The following is a 13,358-nucleotide window of genomic DNA, read 5'->3' on the forward strand; positions in this document are numbered from 1 at the left end:
ATGGACATGAAATAAGTTGCTTGGCTATTTACTGTGTTTACATCTTTGCATTTTGACAGTTTAATTATGAATCCTAACCTAAAGCATTCTTTTGCCCCTGTCACTTTATGGACTTAAAAAAAAATCAATCAGAGGCTTATGACTATATGAAAAGGTTTGTGACTATTTTACAAGGCTTAATATTGCCCAGGAATGGTTAGGGGATGTCCACTGACCTATAATAAGAATGGTTTCATGAAATATGTACAATAAATCTTCCTTAATAGATAAACTATTCTCTAATTTATTTAAAAATCCAATGACCTACATATTCATATGTTCAGAAATCCCCCATTTACTAACATTATTTCTCCTTTGAGACCTTCCATCTGAGCAAATCTGTTAAATGAAGTAGAGGAAGCTTTGATCGAAACTAGGCTAAATCCATCAGAACGAATGCCCTGCCACGTGTGAATGGGAGCATTAGAGTGCCAGCAAAGGGAAATGAGGTGTGATTCTCTGCCCCTGTCTGCACCACTAGCCCCTTGCCTTGAAGGTGGGAGTCAGGAAATATCCATACACAAAGAATTGGCATTAAGAGGTTTGTATTGTTTGAAAACGAGACTTGTCACATTCGTTATTTACACAGTGTAGTTATTTTTCTTTTTCCTCTAGCAGATTATGCCATAACTCAGAAAGTTCGGGTTCATTTTGTGTCTCAGGTAGCTCTCCTGAGCCAATTCTTAGAAACATGTTTTCAGTAGAAGCCCCTGTGTGTTTTGCAAAATGTGTTATTCTTCTGCAACAGAAAGGCCTCTAATTTGGTGTCTTGCTCCTTCTTTAGTTTGATGAAAAAGTCACAAAGTTACACAGTTTACAGCCTTTTGTCAAAGGCCTTTTTTGAGAAAGCTGTTCATCTTGGTTTTATCTGATAGAGAAGAGGATTTTTTAAATCCTTTGGGAACTCATTTGGTTGACCTGTCCTTATTTGCCTACTTTTTATTTTTTATGAGACTTTGCAAAGAATCTGCTGTTTACATATCAAAGCCACATCATTTGAAAAAACTTAAGGCCAGGGTCATAAATACAGCTTATGAAGTCACTCAGCAACCAGAGAATGTTTTCAACAGATTGGAAAATTAAATTGAATTATGTATCAGAAAAATTGGCAGTAAGGTCAACAGCTAGAAATGTAAATGTCTTTGTGTGAAGTGACATGGACTTTGCTTTTTTGCTTTATTGGCACGGTTTTTATAGTATTTGCCCACCCGTATCATTAAGGTTAAAAATGTCTAAGGACTTACTAAACATATTTCGAAGTGGCACAGTTAGGAAGAGATGTGTAGCAACAAAATGAAAATTTTAGCAACCAAAATATTTGGAAGTCTGAGCTTTTAGTGTGTTACCAGTTAGTTTTTTCGGGGTTGGGGGGATCTTCTCTTTTAACTTTGTGTTTGATTTATACATATTGTTAGCCAAAGGTAGGCATGATTTAATTACATGTACAGTTTATATTTGTAGAAAACTTGACCTCCAGGATATTTAGAATTCTTTCTCAGCTGACCTCTGGTCTCAAGTCATTACTTCTCAATATCCAGTAGAGATATAGGCACTCAGCAAGTCATACAGGAATAGAATACAATGTAAATCCAGGGGTCTTGACTCCCTGGTCCAGTAAGCTGGTTATAAAATGACAAGGAAACCTGTGAGAAAAAGGAAGTCCTCCAACTGAAAGATGAGCTGTAAATATGAAATGCTGCAGATCAGGCATGAACATGTTATTGGGTTTTGAAGCAAATAACATACTCTCTTTTGATTTCAGCGTTAAATTAATAAAGTAGGAAAAGATGGCCCTGCAAGCTTCATGAAATAGGTACTCTTTCATTTCAGAATCACTGGCTTGAATTCATAGATGTAAAGATTGTAGTAATATTAATATCTCCTAGGATAGCAGTGTCTCAAAGTTATTCAGTGACTTAAGGATGGCCCTCTAGATAGTGGTCTCAATTTAGTCCTCCTTACATATAAAGACTATCATTAATTAGCACTTTTTAGGCAATTTCAGCCCAAAAGCATGGGGGAGATGCTGTCTCTGTTTGTGCTCTGGGTAAAGAGAATGTTGATTCAGTAGCTGTCAAACGTATACCACCCCTATTCCCATTCCTAAATCTAATTGAAATAGAGCATTTTATGTAAAAGAAAATATGAAGACTCCTTTTTCCCCGTCCTTCACAAAACTTGTACCAAAGAATCAGAGGAAAGAAATATGACAGCACTCTCTTCTACCTATTCCTTTCATCCCTGATCAGTGTGCAAAGTCCTTAAAAATTAGTTGCTGCTGGGCTTCCCTGGTGGTGCAGTGGTTGAGAGTCCGCCTGCCGATGCAGGGGACATGGGTTCGTGCCCCGATCCGGGAAGATCCCACATGCCGCGGAGCGGCTGGGCCCGTGAGCCATGGCCGCTGAGCCTGTGCATCTGGAGCCCGTGCTCCGCAACGGGAGAGGCCACAACAGTGAGAGGCCCGCATACCGGCCAAAAAAAAAAAAAAAAATTAGTTGCTGAACTATTATAGAAAATTCAGGTTTTTCTACTTTACTCAAAAAGACTGCCTTTTGATGATGGTTTTATAAGTTTTTGTCACTATTCTCTAACAAGGAGTGATTGACTCGTTTCACACAGATGAGGGGGTCTCTGTGCTAAATAAGGTATTTCACTTCTAGTGAGTGTGTCTCAGTAGACGCCTGCACTTTTAGTGGAAAGCCTAGTTTTATTATTTATCTAGTTTCTCCAAGTCCTGGGTGATGTTTATAATTAAAGTAGAATTTTTATAGAAGAAATATAAGGAAACACTAGCTTTAGATTCCATTATTTATATGCTTTTCACCTTTGCTTATTCAAAGTAACTTTAAAAAATACATAAATGGTTCCTTTTTTTGCCATTGATTGAAATGATGACCATTTGGCCTGGGGTTAAGTGCATGTTTGTTCAAATAAAGTGAATTAAGTTTAAAGGCCAAAAATTCTGTGAGAAAAATATAACTGAATCACTTTGAAGTCAATTGGAAATTACAAGGTTGTTTAAATTCTATCTGCCAGTTTTGTGCCTAAAATTGTTCCTGTAGACAACAGTATTTACTTTCAAATTTCTCTGACTACAACACCCAGTAAGAAATAATTTTTACATCATGAGCTAGTACACAAAGACACACTCACACATTTGTGCACATATGTATGTCTGTCTGTTTTGAGTTCTATCTCATTTCCAACTATATCTTTATCTATCTGTATATTTATTCATGAAAGAAAAAAAAAGCCTTCATGAAACAATGCATGTATGAAGCACTGTGGTAATTTTTAATCTATTTAATTGCATTTTGTTATAAAAACTAGTTATGGTATGCTAAATTAATTTTATCATCCACTGATCATTGTGACCCATGCTTCAACAATGATGCAGATTAAGGCTGATTTTAGAAGTTACTTAAGGAAGGAAAGTGGTTTTACTTCCTTGAAGTATAAATGAATATCTTAGTTTAGTGCTGTCCTGAATGTCCGTATGCTCATTTCACTTTAGATAATTTATTAAATTTTTTTTTACATTCTCCTCTATCCCAAATAATTTTAATTATTCTACTTCCTAAAAAATTTTCTTTTAAATATTTTCTGTGTTCTGTATGGGAAGACATCTAGCAAAATATAAGTGGAGGGCCTTGAATATATGAAGTTGCAAATTTAAAATAAGAAATGTACTTTGATGTTAGTTCTGTCTTTATCCATTCATTTAACAAATAATTATTAAGCATTCAGAGACTATGCTGGGGTTATAATGAGGGCTAACGGTTATTGAACATTTAACACATATAGGGTACAGTTGTAAGCTCTCTAGGGAATCCTATGAGGGAAGTGCAATTATTATCTCATTTTTACAGGTGAGGAAACTATGCCATAAGGAGATTAATTAATCCTTGTCCAGTTGAAGCCCAGTTTTGAACCCAGCAATTCTAACTTCAGAACTCATACTCATATCCCCTTTTTTCTCAATCATTTCTGTTATCATAGAGCAGAAAGACACAGTCCCTCCTTCAAGGAGGTATGAGGAATAAACAGACTTTTAAACCAGTAATCCCATTGTGGTATGATAATATGTAATATGTTGCATGTACTGTGTAAGAACAGATGCTTTTGACCCTGGAGGTGATTGAAGCTAAGGCAGAAAATGTTCAGCAAGAAAAAATAATGTTTTATAATTATTTCAGGACAGAGTCAACTCATATGTTAATAGACTGCTTTTCTTCTTATATCTGAATGCATTTGCTACATTTGAGATATAAATATGCACTAAATGTATGTTTTTGTTTTGTTTTGTTTTTGAAAGTACTATTTTTGCCAATGTTTTGACAAAGTAGCCAAAGCTAGTAAATTTTTTGGAAGTTTGCCAACAGTTGTTTCGCAGAATACTCATGGAAACTAGGAATAACCAGGGCCCAGCACTTTGTGAATTCAATAGTCATGGTGCCAGGTACTTGAGGTGTTAGTAGAAACCATGTATGTGCCCAGAGCTGAGAACACCACTGGTAAATGTTTCCAAAAGGAACCTGTTCAGTTCTGTATTTGCTTTTGCCTTTTGGTGCTAATGTGTCTAGAAAATTTTGACTTAGATTGTGCACCATCCCCCATTCCAGTACCTAAGACTTCCTAGAGATAAGGAAGAAAATGAGACAGGACTCTTTATTTAATTGCATCTATCGTTGTATAGATTAGGTAGGTAAAAAGTAGTAAAGTTGCCAGGAATCTGGTTTTGGCTAAGTTCCTCCACGGTACATGCTCAAGTGTGGCTTGGACAAGGGGATTGCAGTTAAGAAAGCACAGACTGCTTTGTTTTCAAGAATGCTCTGTTGCACCTACTAACTTTGTTTTGCATGCTTACAGTATTCTGATGTGTCAGATGGCACAAGCGAAGTTTTATTATATATACTACAAAGAAACCTGTCTGTGAGGGAAGTGTTTCATTTAATAAATTGTAGGTTTGGGGTGCATGGAATATTTGTTCTAAAGTGGAGTTTGCATGGCACAAAATTTCAGTATTTATTATCTTATCGTTTTCAATAGGTTGTATGAGAAGATCTTGAGTTATTGTGAGTTAGGCTTTTAACATGTGGTCCATCAGGGCCTGCTGCTGACTGTTTAGCAAAGATGGGACTCCCACTTCCAGAAAAATGAGAAATATGCATTTGATGCTTTCTTAGGGCTCTATATTCCTGTATATCCCCAACTAACCACTAAGCACAAAATGTACAGATTCTTCTCCCAAGGTGTTTACTGTATGATGGGAGAAAGAGGTTTTATAGTTACACAATGTAAAGATGGTAAGTGTCATAAATGTGAAATAGAACTAGTGCCATCTCCCTTCAAAGGAGGGAGAAAGTATTGCCAACTGCAGTGTATATACATATACAGATCTATACATAGTCTTTTAGTGCATTATAGAATACATCTCTACAGCAACATTTGTCTGCAAATGTTACTTTTGTATATGCATTTATATTTGCAGAGTACATTAATTCCCTTTAGATGCTCAATTCTATCTACCCCCATGGTACAAAAGTGCTATATGCATAGGCTGTCTTTTCTAATAAAGAAATATTATAGTAAAAGAGAGGTTTTTTATTAAACTAATGCAATAACAACATTTTCTTTCAGGATTTAACACATCATTTTTAATAATAAAAATCAAATTGTCATTGTTGTGCCCTGTATACCTTTTATTCAAATCAGACTAAGTACTCTGGCTTTATGGCTGAGCAGTACTCTAGGGGGTGATGGGGGAGGTGAGCATTTTTTAGCATAACACAAATGAATTTCAGTAGTCGGCTTTGTAGTGGGGTTGTAGATTATGAATATGGGACCCAGGGAAACCTGTTTATATTTGTGAGCAGAGGAGAACATGCCTCTCAGGAACGTCTAGAAGGAAATGAGACTGGAGGTTAGGAGAGAACTGATTTCGCTAGGTCAGCTTTCAGGTGGTAGGATGTCAATATCCTGTCCAGCCAAGAGCTCGGTTCACAGCTTCAACTAACTGTGCATTAACCACTGAAACTGAAGAGTTCACTTTGTACAATTAGGCTGAGAATTTGGTATCACCTGGTTTTCATCAGAGGATACCACTTTTTGGCTGTCACGTCAGCTGGAACCAGACATTTCAGAATTGTATGAAGTTAAGGCTAACCAATAAGCATGGAAAAGGGGTGGTGAAACGTGAAGAGTACCTTCAGAGGGAACTATGTGATAGACAGGTCATGCTCAGTGGCAGGATGTGGGGTTAGCCCATATGGGTGCCAGGGCCTCTTCCACCTCTGACCCTCTGTAATTTTAATCTGTAAAATGGGGGTATATGTGCCTTTGAAACTTGATTGGTTAGGACATCATTTGTTTTAAGCAAATGATGAACTAAAATATATTTTCAGACTCACTACTACAAAGTAAATATGTTTCAACCCATACACCCTTAAAGAGATGTAACTTGATTTCCGAAAAGGACTTTCATTTTAAAAGCTTATATACTTTATTATTGATACATCCAACAATTAATAATTAAAATACATTATAAAGGAATAGAGCTAATTTTCTCTAAAATAACCAGTCCAAATGATTCTGTAGAAGTGGCAAACATATATTTTTCCCTTTGGCATTGCAATCAGTAGTACATATAAGCTTTCTTTGGGATTTATATGACATTCTAATATCTATCTTTGTTTGGGTTGTAACCTAACACTTTCAAACTATGATATGCTATGTATGTTATATGATATATGAGTATTTCAGAGGTTAACTTCAAAAGTTTATGTTAGAATAAATATGTGAACAGAAATATAATTTACAGAAATGAAAATAGTCTCCGGCTAGTTTGAGGTTTTTTCCAAAGCATAGCACTGGGGTTTGGCTGGGCCAGTTTTTTCAATACACACCTGGTGTATATCACTTTAAAAAGTAAATTATGCCTCATTAAATTACAATTAAATGGAATCATGATCATTTGTTTTCCTGGAAGGAAGATGTTTTGCATATTGAAAGCCTAATTTGTTGCAGGTGACAAAAAGCCTGAACAGATTAATATCACTTCATTTTGGGGGTAGTGTTTGCTGGTTAGTTTGTGTATACTCCAGTAGTTCTGAATTATATTAATGTGGACTATATTATTTTCACTTCAAAAAGTCTTCTACCACTTTATCAGTTTTTGCACTTTTTTTTTTTTTTTTTAAGCTTTTAAGGAAACAGAAACTTCTCTTGGTATTCTGGATTAGTCATGCTCTTTCTTTTTCTTCAAGTGTTCTAATACTATGCAATCCCTCATTTGCCCTCTCCCTTTGCCTGGTCTCATCACTATCTCTATGTCTATGCATTAGGTACATTTTGAATCCCCGCCAAGTTAAATACCACCTCTTCCAAAACGTTTTCCCCGAGTCTTGCGATGGCAATACTTTCACCCTCTTTTGAACTGAGATGGTACTAGTTCTGTCTGAAATTTATGACACTTATCTTTCACATTGTGCTTCTGTAAACCATTGTATAGTAAACTCCTTGGCAGCAGAATCTATGTCTTATTAATCTTTCCATTCTTTTATGAGCTTTGAACCAAGTTGTAAATAGGGAGTGAATTACTAGACTGATCTGTCATTTTTTGGCAATAGGCATATTGAATTTGGGGGTTCTCTAGATAATCAATGGGAGATATAACCTAATCATAGAGAATTACAAATGTCTAGGAAGTATGAAGAAGAGATACCTGTTAAAATCTAGTCAGTAATGATCTTCAGTGACCTCTCCTGCAGTGACCTGGGAGGTCTGATGGGCTCAGGCTCAGATTCCTAAAACCTGGCCCAGGCTTGGGTTCTCTTCTTGTTCTCTTAAAGGATTTAAGAGGATTTAAGGGCCCATCAAAGGCAGTTTCTCACCCGTCCCAGATGAAGCCTCAAGGGCTAGTACAGAAACTTGGAAGTAAATTTTATAGAGCCAGTCATGGTAATGTTTCCCAAATATTTCTGAGTATCAGCATGTATTTTGCACACTAATGATTTGGAGCAAACTATATAAATTGTTGAAGGAATATGAAAATCATAATAAAAAGAAAAGCTCTTCAAATAAGAAAGCTCTTCAACAGAAATTGCAGATTCAGAAACTCTAAGGTCATTTAAGACGTCACAAATATTATTAAAATACTAGTAATAATAAGCATAGCAATTTTTTATTTAAAAAATTAGCCCTAGTTCTTCTTTTTTTTGCCACATCACGTGGCTTGTGGGATCTTAGTTCCCCCATCAGGGCTTGAACCTGCACCCTCAGCAGTGAAAGAGTCAAGTCCTTGCCCCTGGACCACCAGGGAATTCCCAGCCCCAGTTCTTTGTTTTGTCTGTAGAGATAGCCTGTATTAGCAATGAAGCTAGATGGCATTATATTATCTCTTGTTTTGTGCTTTGAATTATTTTGCTTTTATTGAAGTTTTCTGCCAACCTCATGTATTCTTTGCTGGTGCTGGAAATAATACGGAGCTTACAAAATCCTCCATTAAAAGACTAGGGAGAAGGCCAATTTGAGGCTCTTTTTGCCCAACTCCCTTCTTTTTTCAGTGACCTGTAACCCAAGAGCTCCGGTAGAAGGTGCCTTTCTACCCTGTGCAGAGGTTTGTTCTACTCCTTTTCAGTCAACACGTTTCCTGGTCTTACACAACCTCAGCTAACACCATGGAGAGAATTGTTTATAATCTCTCCCTTGAGAAGGCTCTGTTGCCTATGATGAGGAAAACACTTAATGAGCACTTTACTGAATACTTGCAATGTGTTTTAGTAAGATTACTGATATGAAATTTTAATAAGCGATATCCTGGTTAATTTATTAATTTCCCTCAATTTTCACATTCTCAATATTCATGACCTTTCTCTTCATAAAAGTACATCTTTTTTTCAGTGCCCGGGTGCCATGCCAGGTTCTCTGTATCTCAGGCTGCATAATGGGAATGTCCAAGTGACACCTCCTGCCTGGCTGGTTGATAATTAAATGCCAGACAACATAGTAGCAAGGGCTTTAGAAATATTTATGCAAGATAAATTGTTAATTTATGTTCTATTCAAGACAGTTTCAATATGATAAACATTTACTTATCTTGATAATTAGATGGGGTGATTTGTGGTATACTTAAGTTATGCCGTACATTTTCTTCCGATCTGTTTCCCCTATGATGATTTTAAACTAACTAAATAAAACGTGCTTTACATTTATGTGCCCGCAGAATTTTGACTATGTTTTTAAAAATCCCTGCTTAAGTCGTTAAAAGCACATAACCAAAATGAAGAAGGCTCAACAAAACAACTAAAACTCTTCTTGTGCCCACCAGTTAGCCACTAGTTATTGAAAATGTCTGAGGTAAAAAGAATCTGCTTTGGGACCAGGGTTACACGGATGAGACTTTAAGTAAATACTTTAGAACAGTGTTCTCATTCTCCAGGGCAGCAGTGGCCACCTTGTTGGTTTGAGACTTTATCTTCAATTAGGCGAATAAAACAGAGGCAACAGTATAGTCCACCAACCCCTTAAAATACAAATATTGTGTCTCATTCACTTCAGAAGTGATGCTGATGAGCAGTCATTTACAAGGATGCTTTGTCTTGATTTTTCTTAGAGATGGATTCATTTCCCTGTAAGGTTGTCCAACATGTAAAAAATGCAGGGGAAGGAACTCCACAATTTCAATGTGGGAAAAAAAGGTAAACCAAGCTGAACAAAAAATAAATAAATAAAAGAACGCTATCCTTAGGAGTGATTTTGTTTTCTATTGATTAGGAATAAACAGACTTACAATTTTGAAGTTTGTCCATTAGAACAATATTTTTTGTTTTTTCAATATTTTGTATGGAAGATTTTTGCCATAGTGTCCTCCACAATTTGTGTAAATAATTTCACGGAAGAAAGAGTTTACAGACTTTGCCTTTGAGAGATCTTAAGTATAATCATATAACCAGCATAAAGAATATATCCATGTAGATCCTAAAACTTTTCCAAATTTGGTAGTCTGACATTTAGTAAAATGCTAAAGTTACTTATGAGAGAGAGAAAAAGACAGAGAGAAGGAGAGTGGGTACCAACTTGTCCTTCATGTGCAAAGTTCATTGTTAAAGAAAGCTCAGAAAATATCAATCTTAGTATCTTATTAGTAATGGAAATTGGTATTGATCGTCTTTTATGCTTTAATTTTTTATTTAATTTTAATTTTTTAATTTTGTTGAAGTATAGTTGATTTACAATGTCATGTTAGTTTCTGGTATACAGCAAAATGATTCAGATATATATATATATATATTCTTTTTCATATTCTTTTCCATTATGGTTTATTACAAGCTATTGAATATAGTTCCCTGTGCTGTACAGTAGGACCTTGTTGTTTATCTGTTTTATATATAGTAGTTTGTATCTGCTAATCCCAAACTTCCTCCCCTGCCCTTTCCCCTTTGATAACCATAAGTTTGTTTTCTATGTCTGTGAGTCTGTTTCTGTTTTGTGAATAAGTTCATTTGTATCATATTTTAGATCTACATATAAGTGATATCATATGGTATTTGTCTTTCTCTGTCAGACTTACTTCACTTAGTATGACAATCTCTAGGTCTATTCATGTTGCTGCAAATGGCATTATTTCATTCTTTTTTATGGCTGTGTAGTATTCCATCGTATATATAGAAATTGGTGTTGATTTTAAATTCACATCCCTCTTGCTTCTGCACACATTAATTTGGAGAATTTTGTCTTAGAAACAAATTTGTTATTAATATTTCAGGTTGCTTAGTCCAAGTGGAAAGTAGGATAACTTAAGGCAGAGCTGACTTTTAATTTCAGAAAGAAAATTAATACTTAGATTGTATAACATTTTCTGGAAGACAAGTGTCTCACTTGTTGCTTCTTTCTGAAAGCATGACAAGAAATCAAGATTTTCTTAGAATCATTTCAGCAGTAGGGTAGTTTTATATACATGCCCTACCTTGACCTTTCCTTGGGCACTCACGCACACAGACACACACTTGTTAACGTTTTTTTCTAGCTTCATTGTATGGCATATTATAGTCTCATTTGGGAAGACTTCTCTAATCAAAGTAATGACAACCAAACGGGCAAGAGGTATCAGATGGCATGCCTCTTGTAGGTTCCTTATAGTAAAATTGTCTTACATGATGTTTTGAGTGGTGATTACTCCCGGAAGCTGATAACAGTGTGGTACACATTCCTGTAAGTGACATTTGCTTCACTATATTATAATGCATTATTTTTTAAAACCGCCTACCTTACCCTGAGGATTTTTGGCCAACTAGAGATGGTATATTTCTTTGGTCTCCAATGCCTATTGGCCTGTTGGCCAAAGACGGCCTATTTAGCCATCTATTACAAATCTGATCGTGTTTCTTTGCATTAATATCCCCTAAGTGGAAATGCCTTTGGCATCTACTTTTACGATTTGGGGTTATCCCCATCTGTTGTAAGATACAGAGGTTAACATCTTAGCTTTTTCTGGGAGATCATCCTAGGCCCTGATCTCATACTGCCCTGAGAAGGGATGTTAGCTGGGAATGTAAAGTGATGCCTCTGTGTGATAATCCAACAAGTGCGCAGAATGGAAATGGATCTGCTTCTGCCCCAAGTACTGCCGTGTTCTAACTCAGGTCTCTAGCCTTTTTTTTGCGTCTGTACTACTTTTCTTTAGACTTGTCAACAGTTTTCTTTTCTTTGTGAATTCTCTGTCAGCAGAGCAGCACATGAAAACACCAGTTTTTTTATGTAAAGCATTCTATTTGGATGGGTCACACAGTCAGAAAGTATCTGAGCCTATCATGGCATTCCCTGAGGTGCGCTGTGGCCTGTTTCCGGATGTGACTCTACTTCCGTTGCTTTAATGGTGGGCTTGGAGCGTCCCCATGAGGGCGTCTCATAAAAAGGTTTGGGTGCCCTCTGGTACATATGCAAGAAAACCTATTATGTGTGTGGATTGGGAAGTTAATAGAGGCCAAGTTATAGCCATTTGCTTTGTGTCTTTTTTTTTTCTTCTTGCCATAAGAAACATCTATATTGAAAACAGTGTCCGGTCACACAGAAATTCAGCCAAACTTTTTTTTTTAAGTCGATGTAAATCTCCCATGCTGTTTAAATGTCGGAACTAAATTTACCAAACTTGGCAGATTTGTAAAGCTGAGCAGGACTGCCAAGTGTTCCCAGTTTCAAGCAGAGAGAGTTCTAACAGTTCCTGAAATACTTGTAGGAGGCACCTGGTGGTAATTGCAGTTTCACAATTCTTCTGAGCGCCTACCTTGCTAGCTGGCATCTCTGTACACTGATGATTATTACAGTGATGATAAAGTGTCAGAATAGAATGTCCCAAAATAAGGCACAGCCCCCAGAGAGCAAGCACGTTCCCACCAAATCTTCCTGCTGGAGAACCCGCAGGAATTAGACTGAGGTTCTTGACATCACAGCCAGCTGGTTACACCAAACAGATAAAGGGGAAGAGGGGCGCAATATGGAAATCACACATGCATACCTGCAGATATAACTTGGCCTACTTTTTTTTTTTTTTCCATTTAATCAGGGATTGTTGTCTGAGATTCTGCGTAAGGAAGAAGACCCTCGGACAGCATCTCAGTCTCTTTTAGTAAACCTGAGGGCTATGCAGAATTTCCTCAATCTGCCGGAAGTGGAGCGGGACCGCATATACCAGGATGAGAGAGAGCGGAGCATGAACCCCAATGTGAGCATGGTCTCATCGGCCTCCAGCAGTCCCAGCTCCTCCCGAACCCCTCAGGTGAGATATTCGCTCCACTGACTTTTCACTCTTAGCCTTGGAGATATCTTGCCTTCACTGCTACTGTGTTTTCCCTCAAAAACTAAGAGACATAATTCCAAGACTTTTTAATCCACTGAACATGTGGGTCAGAAGATATGAATCTCTGACCATATGCTAGTGGTTATCTTTTTCTATATCATCCATGCCATTTCTGTCCCTTTAAGAAAGTCCCATTCTTCCACATGTGGCAGGAGGGCAGCAGTGGGTGGAAGGGTAAGCACTAGATGTCTACATACAGCTGTTTGGTTATCAAAGAAGGGGCCAGCGGATTTGTATTGAAGCTGAGTTTGCGAAGCATTGCTTTTCCTTCAGTTGTGTATTTATTTGGATGGGGACAGCTAGCGTAGTCCAAGTTCTGGGGACAGCTAGCGTAGTCCAAGTTCGGCTTGATGCAATCTGAAAGAGACAAAATCAGGGAGGAACCTGTGTGTGATGGAAGCATGCCAAGGCAGCGGCTAGATCTGAATGACTGGGAGCTCATTCAGTGATCCCTTAGAAAATG

The 13,358-nt window shown here is 37.1% G+C and overlaps 1 protein-coding gene across 10 annotated transcripts in view; it reads left to right on the plus strand.

Annotated features, from left to right (window-relative positions):
- Window positions 1–13,358, plus strand: part of SATB2 (SATB homeobox 2) — a 201,344-nt gene that overhangs the window by 130,175 nt on the left and 57,811 nt on the right. For all 10 annotated transcript variants that reach the window (XM_067741096.1, XM_067741093.1, XM_067741094.1 and 7 more), the window contains one exon: window positions 12,602–12,814. In XM_067741096.1, the coding sequence (XP_067597197.1) occupies window positions 12,602–12,814 (213 nt within the window). The remainder of the gene's footprint in view (window positions 1–12,601; window positions 12,815–13,358) is intronic.

This window comes from Pseudorca crassidens, chromosome 6, assembly GCF_039906515.1.
Source record: "Pseudorca crassidens isolate mPseCra1 chromosome 6, mPseCra1.hap1, whole genome shotgun sequence".
NCBI lineage: Eukaryota > Metazoa > Chordata > Mammalia > Artiodactyla > Delphinidae > Pseudorca > Pseudorca crassidens.